This window comes from Biomphalaria glabrata, chromosome 9, assembly GCF_947242115.1.
Source record: "Biomphalaria glabrata chromosome 9, xgBioGlab47.1, whole genome shotgun sequence".
Taxonomy (NCBI): Eukaryota; Metazoa; Mollusca; class Gastropoda; family Planorbidae; genus Biomphalaria; species Biomphalaria glabrata.
The window spans coordinates 43,007,231-43,028,997 of record NC_074719.1 but is presented as its reverse complement, the minus strand read 5'-3'; the positions used below and the strand labels follow the sequence as shown (position 1 = coordinate 43,028,997).

Here is a 21,767-nt window from a genome sequence, read left to right as displayed (position 1 = left end):
CTTCTTTTCTTCTTCGTTTCCTATTGTACAAGTCGGAGATGAACCGCGCATTGGTTTCCAGATCAGACAGATCTCCGAGGTTGTTCTTTTTTGTTGTTGTGTGTATAGGAGGATTTTGGGGCCATATTCTTGCTCGGGCTTGGAAGGACAAGGTCAGCATTCTCTGGTGATGCTTCACAAGAGCAGGCTTCGCTTGTTCCGACTTTAAGCTTCCGGAACATATGTTGTCTCATTCTGTTGTGCCCGGTTCTGAGGCGAAAAATTATGCGTTGGTCATGTCGGGATGTAATGAGAACGCAGCTGAAAGAAGAATTCTGGTTATGCACAACCTGCTGTGACCTACTAATTTTGCCACACATAACTCAATCAAAACCTTTGTGCCGTTTGCGCCTTCTTCGACATAGCTTTATTTTTTTCCTTTAAGAAATGTGTGTTATTGTTTCATTTCTTACCGACAGCTGACTGCCCCACCCCCACAAACTACAAGTGCTTTGCGACACCGCAGATCGACGTCAATATAAGAAAGAGCATCAGTAAATTATTTCTGGGCAGTAGAAGACGGACCTCGCTTGCATTGTCTTTATTTCGAAGATAAAGAATGAGGCAATAGTCCACGTGATCATTTAAAACCCAGTTGCGACCTACATCTTTTGCCATATTTCATGCTGACAAAGCCGTTGTTCTTGCCGAGGGTCTATTCAAGTTTTTTTTTCGTCGACTCCACCTGTATTTTCCTAGGTCGTCAATAAGGTGTCACGCGACCATAGTGAGAGCTCTTCCAGAGGCTATCTGCTGTCAGTTCCTTTTTACTCTGTGTCAAAAATGGCAAAATGACGCCTAGGTTGATCTTACTTGGAGATTTTCACGATCAACTAATCAGTGTCACGAACGATAAAATGAATGTCACTGTTGCCATCTCAGCAAACAATTTAAGGATCTACTATACATACGCGAAAATACCACTCATTGATCACGATATCTCTTAAACTGTCGTACGTATCCGCATCAAATTTAGTACTCAGGTGCTCAATAAGAATTTTTTTTTTGACAGATTCGCAACCTGACGACCGCTATTAACGAAAAAACGGAAGCTCTATAAAACCTTTGACTTTTATTTTCGGGATTTCTCCAATAGGCCGAAGTCTAATGGACCTCATTCACCAAAACGAACAATCACGTGATAATATTGATAAAACAAAGAAAAAAAAACTGTTAGGTGATAACCATTGTTGATTAAAATTAGATCGTAATTTGTATAGGAGAGAAACAGGTGGCTCAATGTTGTTTATTTACGATTGGGGAATGAGGTCCATTAGAAAGCATAAATAAGAAATATGTCAGAAATTCCGTATTTTTTAAGCAATTTTTTTCCCCGTCTCCTTTTTTTTAAATATTCTTTACGTCATTTCCACTTCCTTTTAGACGCGGTCTAAATAAAAAGACAAAACCAATATAATAACATTAATAAGATAGATCTATAATCTAGACTAATTTAGTTTTTTTTTTTTTTGATTTTTTTCGAGAGAGAGAGAGAGAGAGAGACAGAGAGAGAGAGAGAGAGAGAGAGAGAGAGACAGAGAGAGAAAGACAGAGAGAGACAGAGAGAGACAGAGAGAGAGACAGAGACAGAGAGAGAGACAGAGAGAGAGATAGAGACAGAGAGAGAGAGGGTAAAGTAATAGTACTTTGTAACACTGTTAAAAAAATATAGGCCTATTAATATTATAAAAAGATAAATCTAGATCTATTGTCATTTCGCTCAGTTCAAAAGGGGTAAGATAAACGATTACAGTTAATAAAACTAAATTGATATTTCTTTTTATTTAGGAACCAAAATAGATGTAGAAAGAGGACTGAGAAGAAAGAATTTAATTGTGGCCTTCCTAAAATGCATTATTTTTCTCTAGGCTTGGAACTGATGCTATGAAGAAATGTATGCGGTGTCTAATACCCTGCATTGTTTACATTAAGATTAAAGTTGTTAAAAATAATAACAATAATACGGCTTGTCCAAAGATTAGTGACGAATGCAGTATAATAATAATAATAATAATATAACCAAAAAGTAAGGAGGGGGGGGGGGTCACGGTCTAAATATAATATAGATTGAATTGAGAAGCCGAAGAAAAGTGTGTGCGTGTATGTGTTGGAGGCGCATTATGAAACGGGTCTTTCCAAATCAAGTCAAAAGTCTATGTGGGAGAAATTGCTATGCGCAGGTTAAAAGAAAACAAAATGGAGGTTCTGGAGAGCGAGAAGAGACAGAAATGGAAATAGAAGGCGGGCCCTTAAAATTTCATTGCAACAGATACACTAATTCATGGGCTAAATAAAAGTATGTTAGATTGATCGTTAAAATGTGGCACGTTTATTACAATTTTAAAAAAAAAAGGGGGGGGTTACCGCCATAATTATCAATAAAACACCTGGGAGGAATCCAACGGGCGTAGCCGGTGTGTACTGCTAGTTGAGCTTCAATTAATCTCAATGCAAGGCAATGGATTTTCGTACCAACTCTTTTTTGACTCCCGCTTGTTAGTAATCATTGAGGATTCCCTGTAGTGAACAGCATGACATTAATTAAAAGACGGATTTAACTTAACAAAATTAATGCTCCATTTTTATACAGCCTGCCCTGTCCGCTAGCCCTGAATCAGAAGCAAACACATGTACGAATTGTGGCAAAGTCTGCCGTTCTAGAATTGGCTTGATTAGCCATACCAGATTCTGCCCCGTCTCAAGATTAAGCCAAAACCAGTGACTCATTTGGGCGCATCCATTGCCTTTCGAGACAAAATATTTATTTATACGTTTTCAGTTGTTTTTTTTATTCAACGCCCGTCATAACACAAAAAGGAAACAAGCGCATTCATCCTGATATGCAGATAACCTCCGATCCACTGACCTATATATTATATATTATAGGCTTATCTATAGGCCTACTAGACATGAAGATCTTCTAATACTACAGAAACAAGTTTACGAAGAGAGTTTGTGTTATTGAATTGATTAATCGCGGATAAGAATTTGTTTCCGGTTTCCGGTCTAGATATAGCCTAATATATAGAAGTCTATGGAAATGGCTTTATTTCATATGATTTGCGTGAATATATAGGCCTATAGTTCGGTTATTAATAGCCCATTCTGTTTGTAATCCGTAAAATGGTATTGCATTATTTCTAAACTTTGAAAACTAAGATAATTTTTGTTTTCTAAGACAGAAAAGATCGATTTTCTTAGATTCGGGCTAATTCCCTTACAGCTTAAAAAAAAAAAAAAAAAAAGTAGTCTACATATCTATCTTTTCCAGTCTAGGTATAATTTATAGGATAATGCTACAATCATTTTGCACATATAAAGTTGCCTTTAATACGATAATCAATTATGAATACTATTAATTAAGAATACTAGAAGATTACTAGAAAGTAAACTTCTATGTTAGCACATGTGATGGAAACAACGGATATTGTGGTTAGCTGGTCTTTGACATTAATTTTATTGATTATATTTTTGGTAGAACAATGTTTACATATTAAGCTATAGTATAGAGCAGGGGTCTCAAACTCATTTCAGCTTGTGGGCCACAGTGGAAAGTAACAACCATTCAGCGCACCACAAAAAGAGAATGTTTTTTCATTAAATTTTACCAACACTAGGCCTACTTTCACTGCAGTTAAATGCTAAAATAAAGTTTTTATAATTAGTAATTACATTTAGTGTAGTTTATTACATGCACATGCAGTTTAGTTTACTAAAATAAGTTGACGTTGTCTCTGTCACTAAATTAAAAAGCAGAAACTGTAGTTCCCCCCCAAAAAACAACTACAATTACTAGGCCTGCTGCAGATGGCTCGTCACTCATGTTTCTGTCCACTTAGCAGAGAGCAGAGACCAGACCATCGACGTTAGGCCTGAGGTCGCGTGTAGTGGAAAGCCGCAAGGTTGCTCTCAGATGCTCATCAGTCAGTCTTGATCGTAATGCTGTTTTGTTGATCTTCATTCTGGAGAAAAACTGTTCCCAAACGTACGTACTCCCAAACATCGCTAGAATTCTAGCAGCTGCGCAGAATAAGATTGGAAACTTCTCTCTGGGAAGAAACTGGTAGAAATCTGGAACACCAACATCAGCGTATTTTTGCTTCAGAACAGAGTCACACTGCAGGTCCAGTAGTTCCATCTGGACTTCCTCTGGAACGTTTTTCACTTCAACTGCGAACGGAGTGGCAACAAGGAAAATCTGTGGTTCGAGAGCAGTGAATTGCTGAAAGCGGTGTTCAAACTCTTCCAGTAGTCTGGAGAAGATGTCTACGTAGTCTTTCAGGCGCTGTGGTTCCACCGTAATGCTCAGTAGAAAAGAAAAATGAGCCAGGTTTCCATCTGCCAGCTGAGTGGCCCACAAAGTCAGCTTGCATCTGAATGATTTGATGCGGTGAAACATCACGGTAATCAGCTGCTTTGTGCCCTGTAGTTGTGAATTGAGTGCATTGAGACGTTGCGTGATGTCAGTAAGAAAAGCAAGATCCGACAAAAACATTGGGTCACTGAGCTGAGGTATGTCTCCGTCTTTCATTGCCATGAACAATGCTATTTCCCGTCACAGTTCAAAAAATCTCTGCAGCACTTTTCCAGGACTCAACCATCTGACTTCCGTATGATAAAGCAACTCACCGTTTTCCGTTTCTAAATCAGCTAGACATGGCACAAATTGTCTGTAGTTGAGACCCCGTGCACGTATGAAGTTCACCGTCTTCACGAACATACATCACGTTCTTCATTTGTAGACTTTTGCCACAGAGTGCTTCTTGGTGCAGAATGCAGTGTATGGCTGCAAAAGGTCCCGCCAAGCTGAGCTGATTCCGTTTCTCTACCATTAATCCAACAACACCAATTTTCTCTGAACACATTGCTGGTGCACCGTCCATAGCCACTAAAACAAGTTTTTTTTTCCCACGGTAGCCCACACCTGCCAGTTCTTGAAACACGTCGCGTCCAGTCGTCGTTCCTTTCATGGGTAGTAAGCCCAAGTAAGTCTTCAACAATGTTCAAGTTTTTGTCGACCCCACGAATGAATACGGCACAGTATGCGATGTCTGTTACACCAGTAGACTCGTCCAGTGCAATGGAATATATTACAAAGTCTTTTGCAGCGGCAATTAGTTGCTGTTGAACATTTGTCGCTGACTCGGTGATCCTGCTTGCAACTGTGTTCGCAGACAAACTTATGCCTTCGAAGAGTTTCTTTTTCTCGGGGCAGATAATTTCACACGCCTGTAGCATACACTCTTTTACAAACTGGCCTTCGGTGAATGGTCGTGATGCCATCTCGCTAACAACAAAGCTTGACTTCACAGAATCTTCGCTTGCAGTGGGCGGACACCTCATTTACTGATTTGTGCAGTTGTAAATCATTTCACGGCTTATATGAGGTCATTGTAAATTTTATCTATTTTTTTTTAATTCGTGGACGTGGCCGCGGGCCACACAAATTTGTTTCGCGGGCCACGTGTTTGAGACCCCTGGTATAGGGCATGCAATGTTTGTTTTGTTTTTAAACAAAGCTTTTTAAAATTTACTCCGTCTGACTGATTATTTTACACGATTGTTTGTCCCACAATTATTCATTGTCGATGACAACACATGAATCAATCTACAAACTAACCAATTAGTTTCATTTTTTTTTTTTAAATAAAGAAAAGGGGGAAGATAATAAGCCTTACAATATTAAAACATGACAGCAATTTGACTGTGCTCTCCCTTCACTCAATAAAAGTATTTTTTATATTTTAATTGTTATTTTTGAAGAAAGACTGCTTATTTGTAGAGATTTTTTTTCTATAAATATTTTATATGTTTTTGAGAAACAAATTTTGCTCAGCATTTTATAATAAAATTGCTTAATATAAACACAACAAAACTACTAAAACTATATTTAGGCAGCATATATCAAATTACTCTGTCTGCCTGGGTTGACTAATGTCACTCCCACAACTGGGGGACATAGCAGAATTATATCTCTCTTCAAGAATTAAACGTTTTAACAAATCAAGTAAAAACCTGTTTTATTTGAGATATGAATATGTCGGACTAAACCAATGTTCACACAATACTTTTATTTTCGCAACAATATTTTTAAAATTGTGAAGGGAACATTCACCATGTTTGACATAGATCTAAATCCAATCCAGTACATAAGTAATACACAAACTAAGGTCCATAGGCCGTGGGTCATATCTGGCTAGTGAGTGTGTGTATATTTATATGTATAAAATCAGAGAACAAAAAGAACATTAGATATGAAGCAGTGCTTCTCAACCTTAGACAATAAAAACAAAATTTACATTGGAACCCCTCCTCTTCAAAAGCAAGGGGGGTCATTCCCAAATGATTAATTCATGGGCTAATGAATTTTTGACCCAAAGACCTCAGAGGGTTAGGATAAACAATGCAATATCAAATGCACATAATATTGTTAACAGTGTTATTTCTGGGGCGGTTGCCCCTAAGGCCGCTACTGGATAACACAGGGGCGCCCCAGGTGGCTGTGACATCGTCATTGTGGTTCATTTTGTACACTAATGATTTAAAATCCGAGTTCTTTTGATCCTCAAAAAATTTGCTAATGATGCGGCTCTTCTTGTCTGCTCTAAGAATATTTCAGAGAAATAGAACACATTGAAAAAAAAAGACTGTAAAGATAATTTTTTTAAATATTAAATGTAAAAAAAAACAAAAAAAAAAAACCAAAGAAATGATGTTTTTGTAGCGAGAGAGACCATTGAAATAATGCAAACTTTTAAATACCTTGGCACTAGCTTAGACAAATAAAATTTTACTGCAAATACTGATTATATCAGCAAAAAAGGGCAGCAGAGATTACAATTACTTAGAAAGATGTCCTCATTTAATGTTAGCGAAAAGGCCTTGACTATGTTTTATCAAGCTCACATCAACAATATTTTATAAGTTTTAATATCACTGCCTAGTATGGCAATCTGAACATTAAAATTAAAAATAAACTCGATAAAATCCTAAATGATGCTGGTAAGGTCATTGGTAAAGAAAACAAAACCCATTTGAGCAGCTGTCCGAGAAAAACATTCATAAGAAAGCCATAAAGAGTTTAGAAATAAAAAAATCACCCTTTTGGTTAGAATTTTGTGATTTTACAATCACAAAAGAGATACAAGACACCGATAGCGAAGTCAAACAGATACAAAAAAACTCTTCTTCCACAAATCATTAAACACAATTCAACTATCTGATATAAACATTTCAAATGTAAATTATGAGTGAGTCTAGTGTGAATGTATATTTTGGTTTTCTATAGTTATAATGCACAAACTGTATGAGAAATTTCCTTTTGGATAAATTATTATTATTATTAATATTATTATTATTATAACAAGACAAGCCATTATCTGTATCTCACATTGCAAAAGAAAAAGAGGGTGGCACAGAAATTAGGAAGCAGATGGGCAAGACTGAAAGACTCCCCAGAACCGAGACGCCAAACAGGACCTCAGACAGAGATTATGATAAAATGAAAAAAAAAAAAAAAAAAAGCTTAATTATTAAATAGTGAGAAACATTTATTACATTGCAGTGTATGAAATCAAATAATTCTTCGTTAACTTCACAGACAGCAACAGCATAATTTGTAACTTGGTAAAAAAAAAAAAACATGACTACATTAGTATATTTTTTCAAGTAACAACAAATTTCCAAAATAACACTCTCAAGTAACATTTGATCCTAAATTTCCAAATAAAACATTCTGCACAACATATAAAGGTAGATTTTATATTTTTAGCCATAAAACTTAAAATTTAACCAAAAGTAGAATAAAATCACTATTATTTTCTTACTAACTAAACAAAAAACAATTTGTGCTGTCTTTTTAAACTTCCAATATGATGGACAAACTCAGAAATTTTAACATACATGTTCCATTATGTTTCATACACAAAAAAAATTTAGTTATAAATTCACATATTAACAGCAACAAATTAATGTTCAGCGCGGCGGCATCAATCATTTGAATCTCTTTCCTTATTGCTTATCTCAGCAGATATTTGTTTTAACAAGTTCATAAGCCAACAGCAACTAATTAATGTTGCACCCATTAGGTTTAGGTCCTCCAATATCCCAGTCAAGGCCCAACATTAGGATAAACAATGTTTATTTTATTGAGCAACGATGCCGCAGCTATTTGACAAATATTTTTATATATGACCAGAAAATGAATGAGTCTAGATCAGAAACTAATGTTTGATACCAGAATTTAATTTGTTTTGCTATCATAAATAACAGCGCTTTTTTTGTAAAAAAAAAAAAGGCCGGTACTCAGTGATGGATCGCCTAACTTTTAACTACTAATAAATTAATCACCGTTAAAATACAAAAAAAGTAATAATTTTTTCCACACATTGAAAAAGGTTCCCTGTACACGTACTAGCGCATACGTCTCAAAAAAGCACTGATAAATAATATATCACTAAGTACAAAGAATAAAACAATATACATACATTATCATACAAGCAGTCAGCATCAATGATACAATGAAATATTAGCCCCATATCAAACAATTCCTTAACAACCAGGACTCAATGGTGTTCTATGAGATCCGATAGTAACAAAAAAGAATATGACGGGGAAAAACATTATTACAAGGTAATTAAGACTTCTGAATGAAATTATAACAAAGAAAAGAAAAAAAAACATTTGCCCTACAGTTAAGAAACAATATAAAAGAGGCTCTCACAGTGTTTCTTGTTAGGAAACAATAAAGAAGAAGTGCTCAGAGTGTTTGTAGTTTGAATCATTCTTTGACTTTAAAAAACCCAGGGATAAAATTTAATATATTTGAAATGTTAACTTAATTATGCACTGTAATTAGCTTCATGAGTTCAATTGTAACATCATAATATGATCTAAAAGTTATTTCACTAATAATGTCATTTTCCTAAAGCATTTTTTTTTTTAAAGAAATAAATTAAATACTTTACGTTAAGGAAATGAGGTTGATGTAAAATTTCTGATCAACGGTTGATAATTTCTTGCGAAAGCGAAGATCATAATTCAGAGAACTCCAAGTCCTGTCTGAGATTGTTTTTGTTAACTCTAGCCAATGATGTGACCTATTTAAAACTATGTGCAACAGAAGAGTAGCTTTGTGTCTCTTACACGCACCACAATTTATTGCCATGTTGATCTCCATCACCAATAGCTTCCTTGGTTGACTATCTCCGTCACAGCAATAGCATTAGAATGGTTTAATCCCTGCTGAGTGAAGTAAAAAGTCCACTCTTGCAATGAATGTTAAAAGGTCAATTCCTCAATTTGAAAAGTTTTTCTTTATTCACAGCTAAAACGCACCATATCAAAAAATTCTTTCAAAATGTTGGTCTGGATTATGTCCAGCTGGCCTGACAACGCCTGGAGCCTGCGGAGGTTGGTTGATTGGGGCACGCCTTCTTGGTGGCGCCAGATACTCAAACATGGACTTATTGTAGCGTGAAAGCATGTGGTTCAGATCTTGTGGCAATGGATCTACCCAGAAGAAATCGTGGTTCAGGGCATCATCGGAATTGACTCTCTTGGATGGGTCAAGGGAGAGAAGCTTGTCAAGCAAGTCAAGAGCATACTGATCTTTGACGTAGCCATGAAGACGTTCCTTCACCTTCCTCTTCTGACCTTTGGGGAGTTCTATTTTTGAAAAAAGTTCAAGTTTCTCGACACCTGGCCAGGTTTCAGGCACAATGGAACCACAAAGTTGACTAATCAAAGTTAGCTGAAACAGAACAAAAAAGAAATTGCATTACCATACTGAACAAAAACCAAACAACTAAGAAATAAATTAAGACAAATTAAAACGCTAACATCACTTTATTAAAATTTGTTGGTATTTAGTACTTGATAACCAAGCCTCAATCTGTTAAATGCTTTGTCATCAGATGTAATATTATCCAAAACTCCTTTTAAAAACATTTTTTTAAATGATGAAAATGAGTGATTGGGAAATGACTACCAATCCAAAGAGTTGGCTTTATGTTCTAATGTCATAGCACATGGTGATTTTAATAGAAAGTCTCTTAACTCATTAGCTACTAATGCGACCAAATGCGCCAGCCACAGCACACACACAGAGTGACTTGCGTAGCTCTCGTTTTCCTGCGCGACGCGTGGTGCTATTTTGAGCTGGCTGGGTTTTTTTAAAAAGTAGAAATATAGATCGCTTCGTAAAAAAAAAACGGATGTTTTTGCGTCTTTCGCTTCAGTTTCGATGGGCCTTCAAAGTTTGTTGATTTTTTTTTCGATTTTCCTTAGCTGCGCAGGCCATTTTCTCAATGACCTTTCAATTTTTAGATCCATTATCGCAAATAATACACTAAATACAGCTATTAATAAACTTGATATTGATCAAGACATTGATCATTAGAATTTAGCGCTACATTTAGACTTAGATCTAGTCCGATTCAGAGAGAGTGAGTAAAGTAAACATTAGATCTATCATCTAGCATAGTTCTAGACTATTCTGGATCTAGCGTCAATGAATCTTCAACTTCTTTGACTGATATTTTGAACAGTTTTTATTTACCACATGAAAACTTTTGATGAAATAGATCTAGTTGGGGGTGTTCACAACGTTGGTTTGGACAATGGTTTGAATACTTTTACTTTGTTATGCTAGAAGTAATGAAATCTGAGACACATCAGCATGATGCCATGTTCAGGCTACTAAGGGCCTCACGCGCACCCAGTGAAAGTCAGTAAATACTCAAGACATATACAGATTTTATATATAAGCATAATGTTTATTGTATAGACCTACTAAATGCCTACTTATAAACATTACTGGTCTTTGGGTAAATGTTACAGGTTACCAAAAATTATAGATCTGATGGGGGGGTCCACCAGTCTTCAAAAAATCAGGCACTCAAACAAATTTTCGTCTTTACCTGTTTTTATTGTTTTAATCTTGTAAAACCTATTCAAATTATACATCATTTTAAAGGTCATCCATTTCTCTTTTTTTAGAATATTTTTTGTTATTGAAAGATGTTGTTTTATGTTTTTTTTAAATATATTTTGTAAAGTCAGTCTATTGATGTTTTGGAGTTACCTCCCTTTGCTTAGTATTTAGAGAGATGCTGCCTAGGTATGGGCTTAGTAGCTAATGAGTTAAGTGCCCTTCCAGTCTAGCAAACCATTACTGACATTGAAGTCTCACATAGTAGCTTTTGCATGAAACTGCACAATATGAGATTGCAAGAAAATCTCTTCAGCGCAGCTTATTGAAGGATTATGCTCCAATGTTCAACATTGAAGCGCATGTATGAACTTGGTGATAGGATATGGGAACATTAAATCAGAGCTTCTGTGGTGGCCAGTATTAGTCATTACCTTAGTCTGACACAAATCATAGCTTCATCTGCACCAAATGTTGCAACATTTCTAGGTTACATGGTAAACCGAAATTTTTTAACAAAGATGTGCCAAAGCCAACCTAATGCTTGGTATTGTCAAACCTTCTCCAAGTTTAAGTTACAATTCTCAACAAAAATATGATTCATTTTAATTAAAGTGGTCAGACTCAAGTGGACTTTATTGTTTTGGTAATCACCTGCATTCAAACTCAAAGACCCATGGTTGGAAGCAAACAAAGTTATTTGTTAGCCACCATATCCTAGGTTCATGGCTGCTTCTTCTTTAACAGAATTCTTCAGACCAGTAAAAATTCAAAATCTAATTTTGCTATTAACTGGTTTCATATGTGTAGCTGAGAGGTATAAACTGCTTGGCTACCTAGCAAATGAGATGGAGTGCGAATACTAACTCAAGCTGAGTTTGCTGAGTGCCCTAAAAGCAACAGAAACCTCCTACCAGATATCCCTTCCACACACAGGTCTACAAAAGAGATTAGATCAGAGCACACTGAGTATGGTATAGTATGAAAGATGCAATATACAAGATAATTTCTTTTTTAAATATGTTTGGGCTGGTAGGTGACACCAGAAGAAAAAAGCTACAAACAGAATTTGTATTTCTCTATTAAACAGAACAGCAATGTCAGTTGTTTTTAAGTTTTACATGTTTTTTTTTATGCTCTTTCGAGATGACCGAACGGCTAATTGGAGCAACTCAAAATAAAAACAAAAAGTATGTCCTGATACCTGATGCTGCTCAGTATTGCCTTGCATGATGGGGCTTCTCGTCCACATTTCTGCCATAATACAGCCAGCACCCCACAGATCAATGGCAGGTCCATAATTTCTTTCCCCCAAAAGGAGCTCTGGAGGGCGGTACCAAAGCGTTACCACTCGATTTGTGTAGCGGTTTAACTTGTCACTAGAGGAATAAAAAAACAAAACATTTCTTTTGAGAACTCTAGCAAGTGTTCTAAAAGCAAAATCTAAAGTATAATAGGGTTAGGAAATAAACAATACTTTAAAACAAAGTCAAACTATAGCATGACCAAGTCACAAAGAAACTTCAAAATGACTAAGATACATATGACCTTTACATCATCTGCCCCATAGATCGCAAGGTCTGAAAGAGGAACTTTACTTATCTTTTCTAATGTCTTAAATTTTATCAAATGTATACATAACACACATTTTAAGAGCTATTTAAATGGGTTTTTTTAAGACAATTCTGTCAAACATTTAAACAGAAATCAAGTTGGAGAATATATTTTGCATGAAAAGCTAGACAATATTGCACACAACCTAGAAAGTACTACTAGAAAAGCTTTCACTGACACTATTAGTGTGACATTCCACAGTAGCTGTCTGTCAATAATTTACCTGAATGCCCTTGCGAGGCCAAAATCAGCCAGTTTCAACTTTCCAGCCTTAGTGATAAGAATGTTTGCTGCCTTCATGTCTCGATGTAATATTTTGTTGCTGTTTGGATAAACAAAGTGTAGAACATTCAGATCTAAGCAAGAGATGATGACCAAAAATAAAGAAAACTTTTTGAGCTGCTCAAAACATGATCAATTCCTGGTCGTTGGAGCATCACTGGCAAAGGTAGCGCATTGAAAATAATTAAGTTGGTTTCTTTCTAGTCTTATCATTTTTAATTGCCATAATAAATAAACAAAGAATTTCATTAAATGGGAATCATTAAATACTAAATTATAGGATTTATAAGCCACTTTAAGAGGGAAAAAAAAAGAGCTGTCAGACTGACAGCAGGTTGGATTAGCATTTTAACTTAAGAAGAGCTTGTTTTTTTTAATTTATTCAAGTTTTAAACCATTTTTTGTATTTACTTTACTGCCAACTAAATTTAGCAATGGCATCATAAGCCTGGGTGTGGAATGTAAGATTTGCCAAACATTGGCTTAAGGAACATGTGAGCTTTATTTTAACTGTCCTTTGAGCATCTATTTAGTAAAATAGAAACCTCATTTGCACAGTACCAGTCTAAAACAGTTATTTGGCCTCGTACCTGTGGATGTAGTAGAGACCATTCAGCAGCTGCTGCATGACTTTCTTGATCTCTGCCAAACTGAACTTGACCTGTGGGTTGCTGAGAAGACCTGCCAGGTCGTGCTCACAGAACTCAAACACGAGGTACACAGTGGACTTGTAACGATTGTATGGTGTGGCTAGATTAAGGTAACACAAGAAAACTTATCAGTGAAAAGTTATGCTCAACGTCTCCTGTACTTCTTGATTAGTTTACACACTAATGTGGCTTATGGGGGAGACCGCCTGACTACTTAGTTATGATACGTTAGAGATCAGGCTTAAGTCTTCAAAGCCCTTAGTGTTACCTTTAATTCTGCAGATTTCCAGCAAGTTTACAATGTTGTCATTTTTTAAGACTTGAAGAATTTTGATTTCTCTAAGTGCTGTGATGGGAAACTGGAGAGTAAAGAAATTGAGGATAAAATAGTTATCTGAATGAATCAGCTTCACACTAACAACTCCAATGTGTTTACTTTAAAGAGAGCAATAATGTATTATAATATAGTGTAATTTATTTATATATAAAGTATATATATATAAAATACAAGCTTTCTTGACTTACCCCTTCCTTTTCATTTTCCATTAAAACTTTTTTCATGGCTACTACAGTCTTTGTCTTTTTATCTCTAGCCTTGAACACCTCGCTTAAGGAGAAACAATTTAAAATTATCAATACAAGGTCACATGGTGAGAAAAACATAATGAATCATGGTGAAGACTCAAACATTTGGAAGAGGCAATATTATATTATATATATATTAATGCATTTTTATATGAGGTTTTTTTTCTTTTGAGAAAAAAATATAATGAATCATGGTGTGAATCATTATTCACTGACCTTTGGACATTTTTAGTTCATTTTTGAGATTGTATTCATAAATGAAGATTACTAATGGCTATGGTACTATTTTATCATATCATAACTGTAGAGAGCATTATTAACTTTTTTAAATGTATTACGTCAACAAATATGTCACAAATATGGTTTGTTAGTTCTTAACATTAATTACATGAACTGCTAACTACAAGCAAACATTTTATGGCTATATATCACTTGATTCATATATATAATAAATGACTAATTGATGAAATAAATTAATACCTTATTAAACATTTTTTGAACCCATAACTATATTTTCTTTATTTTGTAGCAAAAAAAAAAGTTGTTTTTCTATGCATAGTAGGTTATAGTGAAAGGCTTTAAACACAGTCTGGGTCTATATATATATTTTTGTTTTGTAACAAGAATGAACAGTTTAACAAAAACTAGATGATCATTCATTTCACTCATGCAGTTAATTTAAGTTTCCCTGGACATGAAACACCATTAGGGAGATGTAAACTACATGTATACACAGTAATGATCACATTATAAAAAAAAGTCTTACTAAACCTTATTTAGAAAAAAATTTCTGCCATAAAAATTTGATTAACAGAAGGGTGAATAGGGCAACAGCGAAGACTAAAATGTGTGTTTAAAAGTGTTGGAAATGTTACTGCGACATAAAACTTGGTAGACTTGAAAAAAACAAATGTGAAACTGAAAGGGTTTTTCTCCCTAACTAAAATCCTATCTTACCAGTTAGTGAGTTTAAAGTATAACAGAACATACAGACCTTTTACCCCTCCCTTCCTTCAATGCCCATAATCCTCCCCTACCCACACTATATGGATTTATAAACAATGAAAATACCAATTTTATTGCTCAATCGCTTTTTTAAAATACCTAGAAAGAAATCAGACTGAAATTGAAATCATCATCTTTCCTTTGCATTCCTCATGGAATATAGGGCCTCAGTAAAAACATGCCACTCTCCATGTCTCTCGCTAGTTTTTTAATGGCTTCCCAGCTCTTTTCAGTCCTCTCGGGTTCATCTAGTATACTGAGTCACCACATTCTATTAGGTCTTCCCCGCTGCGGGGAAGAAGAGGAAACCGTGCTTCATATTCTGTTTGACTGCCCCAGACTTGCTGATCTCCGTCTCGACAGGTCTGGGAAACCCAAAATTCTCAACCTGTATGACTACATTTATGCACTACGCAAGACAGCAGGGTTTCTGTCCAGGGCTTTTGCAAGAGAGGATTTGAGCCTCTCAAGCCCTCACTCTAATGGAGTTTGATGATGATGATTAGGTCTTCCTCTACATCTGTTCCCTGGGGGTACCACTCTAAGGCCTGTCTAGCTTGCTCTATTGTTAGTATATTTTTTAAGGGTGTGACCAATCCATCTCCACTTCCTCTCTAAGATCTGCACTTCTATATTTTTTCTGCCCACTCATCTCCCACAGTTTTTATTTTTAAGATATTTCTCAGACATCTGTTGATGAAGGTCTGTACTTTTTTTTGTTGTTGCTTCAGTTGTTCTCCATATTTCAGAGCCATACTGTAGGACAGCCTTGACATTAGAGTTAAAGATTCTTATTTTAGTCTTGTTAGAGATGTGAGAATTCCAGGTTAGTTTTAGGTGTGTAAATATCTGACACGCTAGATTTATATGATGTTTAATGTATACACCTGTTCCACCTGACTACACTCCCAAGGTATATAAAATTTATTTGGTCTATGGTCTGAGAATCCAGTTCTATGTATCCAATTTGTATATATTGTTTACTTTAAGTACTTTTGCTTTTTTGGTGGTTTATTTTGAGGCCTACTCTTTTTCCTGTTTCACTGTGACCTTTCTTGCATATAACATCCTGTAGTTTGTGTGATAATAAGGCTATGTCATCAGTAAATTCCAGATCTTCCAGCTTTTGTATGAAAGTCCATTGAATTCCTTTCCCTGAATTAGAGAAGGCTTCTTTTGTGACCCAATCCAATACTAGAAGGTACAGGAGTGGTGAAAGAAGACATCCCTGTTTGACTCCTGTTATGACTTGTTTTTGATTATTATTATTAATTTATTTGGGATCCTGTAATGTCTCATTACTGTCCAGATAGATTTTCTGTCGATACTATCAAAGGCCTTTTCAAAGTCGACATTTGTTGCATAAAGAGGAGATTGCTATTCAACACATTGTTCTACAATTATTCTGAGTGTTGCTATCTTTCTTTTCTGAATCCAGCCTGTTCTTACCTTAGACTTAGGTGTTCATCATATGCTCCATTTATTCTGTTTAGCAAGATTCTGCTAAAAATCTTGCTTGGTACTGGCAAAGTGGTGCCATGCCAGCAAAAAAACTCTACACTCACTTGTTTTGTTGCGCTCAATAAACTAATATTAGAGTATTAGGTCAAAACGCAACCAAAAAATTTAACTTTCTATTAATTGTAAAAACATAGTGACAGTCATAATTTATTCTTCATAGGAACGTTATAATTATTAATAAAGTATTTTAATGATGTACACTAACAAAAAATAGGTTTTTCAAAAATAGTTTGTTTTTTTTATTTCACCTCCCTATTTCCTATTTTATTTAAGTCTAAGAGCTAGTCCTACTAGTTTAGTTACTAGATCTAGAGTCTAGACTAGTACTACTAGGTCTAGTTACTAAATCTACTACTACTAGACTAGTAGTTCACTTAGTCTTAGAGAGTAACTTCAAACTTGTCTTGGACTTAGATATCTAGATCTAGATCTACAGTCTAGATTCTACTAATTCTAGATAATAGATTCATGGAATGGAAGTTGGACGTCTTACCCAAATGTTCCTTGACCGATTTTGGCTAGCTTTTCATATTTTCCTTCGTCCGGGCAAAACGGATAAGAAGATTCTTCTGATTTAGGCATGATATCTAGATCTATGTCAATTAGATCTAGATTCTATATCTAGATAGAATTTTTCTAGATCTAGATCTATAAAATTTAACACTGACTTTTATTGCAATGCTACTCACTCTTTTGCAATAGGAATAAAATCGGAAGTTCTCTTTCTTAAGAGATTAAAAATGGTCATTACAAATAAAAATTACGATTTTTTTTTTCATTTATTTTTTAAATTATAGACCTAGATCTAGAGTCTAGACTCAAGATCTAGATTCTAAGTAAAAAAAAAAAGAATAGATCTTAATGATTAATCTATATCTAGATTTTGGTTTATAGACTAGATCAAGATAACGTTTCAATGCACAATAAAAATTAATGCAATTTAACAAGATCTAGATTCCAGACTTGCGTTCTATTAAAATGGTAAGTTTGCTTTTGATTTCACCACTTCCTGTACGCTTGTTTAACAATAGCAACCTCATCTATTAGTGATCTATTGTTCTAAATTAAAAGTATAAAAGTGTCTAAAAGTAGATCTGGTAGTTAAAGCACGGATTTTATTTTTTTTTTGCCTTAGCCAGGAAAACCAATGAGTTGAATGAGTTAGCTGCTACCAGAGTCAGAGTTCTATATGATTGAAGTATCACTGTCAGTATCTATGACTATCACTATGTCTTTATACTTTATCATCTAGATCTATCTTATCTTATAAAATACAGACGTTACTTCAAAAAAAAAAAAATGATTGTCATACGCGTCATGGCATATGCATGTTATTTGTTAACCAATGACCAAAATTCTATCATGCTCTCTAATAATGAGTCTAATAGCACTAGTGAAGAAGTATCACATCTAGATTAAAACATGAATAGAATGTAGTCTAATTAGTAAATTACTAAATGTCTTCTCCTTTGAAGAAATTTAACGTACCGGTAATGAGTTATAATAAATCAAGTATAAATGCCAGTAATTTTATAAAGCCATGGGATTTAAAACAATTTATATTAACTTTTGACTAGACTATACTGCCTAGGCCTAGTATCTAGGCCTAGAGTCTAGAGGTAAACAAACTTAAAATTTTAATATAGCGCAAAGATCTACTTAATTAGGGAAGAAGGATCACGTGTATGCATTTGACTTAGCATATTTGAGTATTTTATTAGTTTGTGTTTTTGTATTAATGTTCAGTGTTTAATGTAGTCCTATACTTTAGTTTTTATTTTCCGTCCAGGAATGTTTTTAAGTTTAGTGTTTTAGTAATAGTGATTTGTTAGTGTTATGCTAGTCTAATGTGATTATGGATTAAACTGTAAAGCTTTTTTTTTTACTTTAGATATTTAATCAAAAGTATTGCATTCTAGACATAGACAGTGTAACATAATTTGATTTATCACAAATTTATGAACTGATGGGACTTATTGATTATTAGAACTTGCACTACTGCCAAATCACATTTATGAACTACCTTTTTTAAAAGCTCTTTAAATGGTTCATACCAAAAGAAAATCCGCTGCCGAGGACAGACGGAGATGGCAAAAAGAAAATCTTAATCGACCACCGGCAGACAATGGTAATGCTTGCCCTGGAGGTGGCAAATTATGTAGGTCACAGCTGGAGCTGTGTAGCCATGGGAAATACTGCATTCTTCAATCTTTGGACCTGAAGACAAGATTTATTAAATGGTTCATGTAGAAATTTTCTTCTTCTTCATTCTCATTGTTATGTTGGAGTGTTCAGATGACTAGACCAATACATGAGATGAACTGCGCAGTGGTTTCCAAATCAGGGAGCTCTCCATATAGTTTTCTTTCTATTGGGGTGATTTGGGGCCAATGTCTTATATGGGCCTCTTGGTAAAGAGAGCAGTTTTGGAGGACGTGGTCAGCATTCTCTGGTGATACTCCACATGGGCAGATTTCACTGGTTCCAATTTTGAGCTTCCGGTACATGTGTTATGCAGAAATGAAATAGTGCTGCAAGCCATAGCAGTAAGAATCCTCTCTTCTACATTTTCTAAAATCTCTCTGACTGTTAGCAACAAATATGTGTCAGTTTGCAATCAGCACATTGACGCTTACCGGAAAAAGCTGGGTAAAAAAGGAGCAATGAAAAAGTATTTAGGTTATCGCAGTTGATTTAATTTTAGACTGGAACAGCTGAAACATGATTACTTGATAAATTAAAATATGCTTTTAAACTTCTTAAACACATGTAATATTTTTTATTTTTTTTATTGACAGATTATCATTACAATGGCCTGCGCAAACAATAATGGTTCACATGTACCTTTACTGAGTTTATACACTGAAAATGAAATTTGTAAAAACCACAAGTTGGTACAGAAAGAGCTGCACAGTATAAGCCAGTCCAATCCAAATACTAGGATCATTTCAAAAGATGAAAGACTTGAAGTTTTGCTCCAACCAGTCCACCAACAAAATATTTATCTCAGAATTCTATTACAAGCGGGGTATCCAGAAGTGCCGCCAGAGATTTCAATTTCTTCAGACTGTCTCACTAAAACAGAAACAGCCAACCTTCAAAAATTATTGACTGGCAAAGCTTTAATCTCTAAAGGTCAACCTATGTTAGTGACTCTAATGAGTGAAGCTTGTCAGTATTTGCACAAAAGTGATCAGGCCATAGCAATACCGGTTGATTATGCAGCCAAGAAGCCCAAACAAAAGTCAAACAAACAACTAGAGAAAAAGGCCAAAGATATTTCAAATGTCACATTGGGAAAAGAAAGAAAGAATCAAAAGGGGGAAAAAAGAATACCTATCTCAGATTTCAATGATAGCGAAAGAATACCTATCTCAGATTTCAATGATAGCGAAACAAAACTTGATGGGCTCAATCCTTCTTTAAATATAGAATCAAGTCCTATGCCAAGTCCTACAGTCAAACGACCAACTCACTTCATTGCGATACGAATAAATGACCAAACTGTGGTTGAAACTTTAATGAAGGTTCAAAAGCAGCTTGTGAATAAAGAGCCTTTATTGTCCAAAGGTCTTTTTGCCAAGGAAATTTTTCACTTAACTTTATGTTCATTGGGTTTAGACACAGTGGAAGACATTGTTAAATGTGTTAAAGTCCTTGATAATATGAAACCAGACTTAAAGGCACATCTACCACAAAGTAATCTTCTTATTCATGGCATATCACAGTTTTATAACAGAGCCATCTTCGCTAAAGTCACACATGGAGATGACTTTCTGAGATTTCACCAGATGCTACGAGACAGATTGAAATATTCAGATGTAGAGATCAGAGATGACCATGCAGAGTTCAATCCACACGTCACGCTCGTTAAATTGAAACGACCAGAAAGAAAGTTGTTGGGGAATAGAAACATTGAACCCTCAATATATTCTCATGTCAAGGAAACAGTGTTTGGTGCGCAAACATTTTACAGCCTCTACTTATGTCCCATGGATGGCCAGAGAAGACCTGATGGATTTTATATGACTCTGCATGAAGTTAATTTAGAATGATTGTCCTGAACTTTTAATGCAAAAATGTTTGGTCTTTAGGGCAGATGATGTAGTCTTCTGTTTCTGTGGCCTATGGTTAATGAGGGTGTTGTGGCCAGCACAATGACCAGCCGCCTTCACTTTTCCCCAACTAATGTCGGGTACCCACTAGAGATGGATGGACTCCCAAAATAAAAAATCACAGTCTTCACCAGGATTCGAACCTGGGACCCCCGATTCAGAAACCAAGCACTTTACTGCTCAGCCACCGCGCCTCTGTTTTCTGAATGACTCCCAACATATCTTTGTAGAAATGTGTTATTTTTTTAGAAATTAATGACTACTACTATATGTGATATGTGCGCATCATAGCGTGAATGTGGAAAGGTGCGAATGCATGTTGAAAGGGTTTAAAAGACAAGAATCCAAATATGGGGTAAGGTAAAACAAATTATTATTGATATATTATGAATTGTTACTCAAGATTAAAGTCTTCATCATCTACTACTTGAGTCTGTATGTGTATAATTAAGTCACATCTGCTCACAACAGTATGATAATAATGATAGCAATTGTTTATTTACTTTTGTGCCAAATAAAATACAATTCTGTAGAAATTTTTTATTTTTGGAGAAATTAAAGACTGCTACATGATAATAATGATAACAATTTTTCTGACTTTAGTGCTAAATAAAATACAGATTGTTCAACTTGAATGTAAATTTTCCAGAACATTTTTGTTTCTTTTCTTTGCTCTTTCATTGTGCAACTTCTTGGAATTTGTTGATGTTTCACATCATCTTCCTCCATAAAGTGAAATTAGTTAAAAGGGTAGAATTTAATTTCAACTCTTACATTGTCATTCAAACATTTGGACACTTTATATCAAGGTCTCATTGAACCATCAGTGATAGCTATGTTGTGTACATTTTTATTGGAATGTTTTGTTTGTTTTTTTTACCTTTCTTGATGTTTAAAGAAAAATCTCATTAAATTGTAAATACTCAGAAGTATTGGCACAAAAGCGTGGTCGAGAGGCTAAATGCAAGCTTGGCTACCTAGAAGGGGGCTCGAGGTTCGACACCTGACTCGAGCAGAGTTGTGTTT

The 21,767-nt window shown here is 35.1% G+C and overlaps 2 protein-coding genes across 7 annotated transcripts; one reads left to right on the top strand and one right to left on the bottom strand.

The window, feature by feature from the left end:
* Positions 1 to 6,042: 6,042 nt before the first annotated feature.
* Positions 6,043 to 17,348, bottom strand: LOC106065241 (cyclin-dependent kinase 9-like). The gene is made up of 7 exons (XM_056040840.1): positions 17,120 to 17,348; positions 14,041 to 14,122; positions 13,784 to 13,874; positions 13,456 to 13,615; positions 12,807 to 12,905; positions 12,174 to 12,348; positions 6,043 to 9,790 (listed from the first exon to the last, which is right to left on the bottom strand). The coding sequence occupies exons 1-7, from the start codon at positions 17,206 to 17,208 to the stop codon at positions 9,380 to 9,382; spliced, it is 1,107 nt and encodes a 368-aa protein (XP_055896815.1). The 5' UTR covers positions 17,209 to 17,348; the 3' UTR covers positions 6,043 to 9,379.
* An 87-nt stretch (positions 17,349 to 17,435) lies between these two features.
* Positions 17,436 to 21,376, top strand: LOC106065245 (uncharacterized). 6 transcript variants are annotated; one of them, XM_056040835.1, is made up of 3 exons: positions 17,436 to 17,607; positions 19,425 to 19,962; positions 19,996 to 21,376. In XM_056040835.1, exons 1-3 carry the CDS (start codon positions 17,605 to 17,607, stop codon positions 20,679 to 20,681), a joined length of 1,227 nt encoding a protein of 408 aa, XP_055896810.1. In that variant the 5' UTR covers positions 17,436 to 17,604; the 3' UTR covers positions 20,682 to 21,376. The 6 variants fall into 6 exon arrangements, with proteins under 6 accessions (XP_055896810.1, XP_055896814.1, XP_055896813.1 ...); XM_056040839.1 differs by lacking the exon at positions 17,436 to 17,607 and adding an exon at positions 17,624 to 17,696; XM_056040838.1 differs by lacking the exon at positions 17,436 to 17,607 and adding an exon at positions 17,626 to 17,723.
* The last annotated feature ends 391 nt before the right edge of the window (positions 21,377 to 21,767 follow it).

Coding starts and splice junctions, on each gene's coding strand:
- LOC106065245 (XM_056040834.1), top strand. Junction 19,963..19,995: donor AAAGGGGGAAAAAAGAATAC/CTATCTCAGATT, acceptor GCGAAAGAATAC/CTATCTCAGATTTCAATGAT.
- LOC106065241 (XM_056040840.1), bottom strand. CDS start 17,208: ATGCCTAAATCAGAAGAATCTTCTTATCCGTTTTGCCCGGACGAAGGA. Junction 13,875..14,040: donor TGGAAAATGAAAAGGAAGGG/GTAAGTCAAGAA, acceptor TTTACTCTCCAG/TTTCCCATCACAGCACTTAG. Junction 12,906..13,455: donor GGTCTCTACTACATCCACAG/GTACGAGGCCAA, acceptor TTATCCAAACAG/CAACAAAATATTACATCGAG.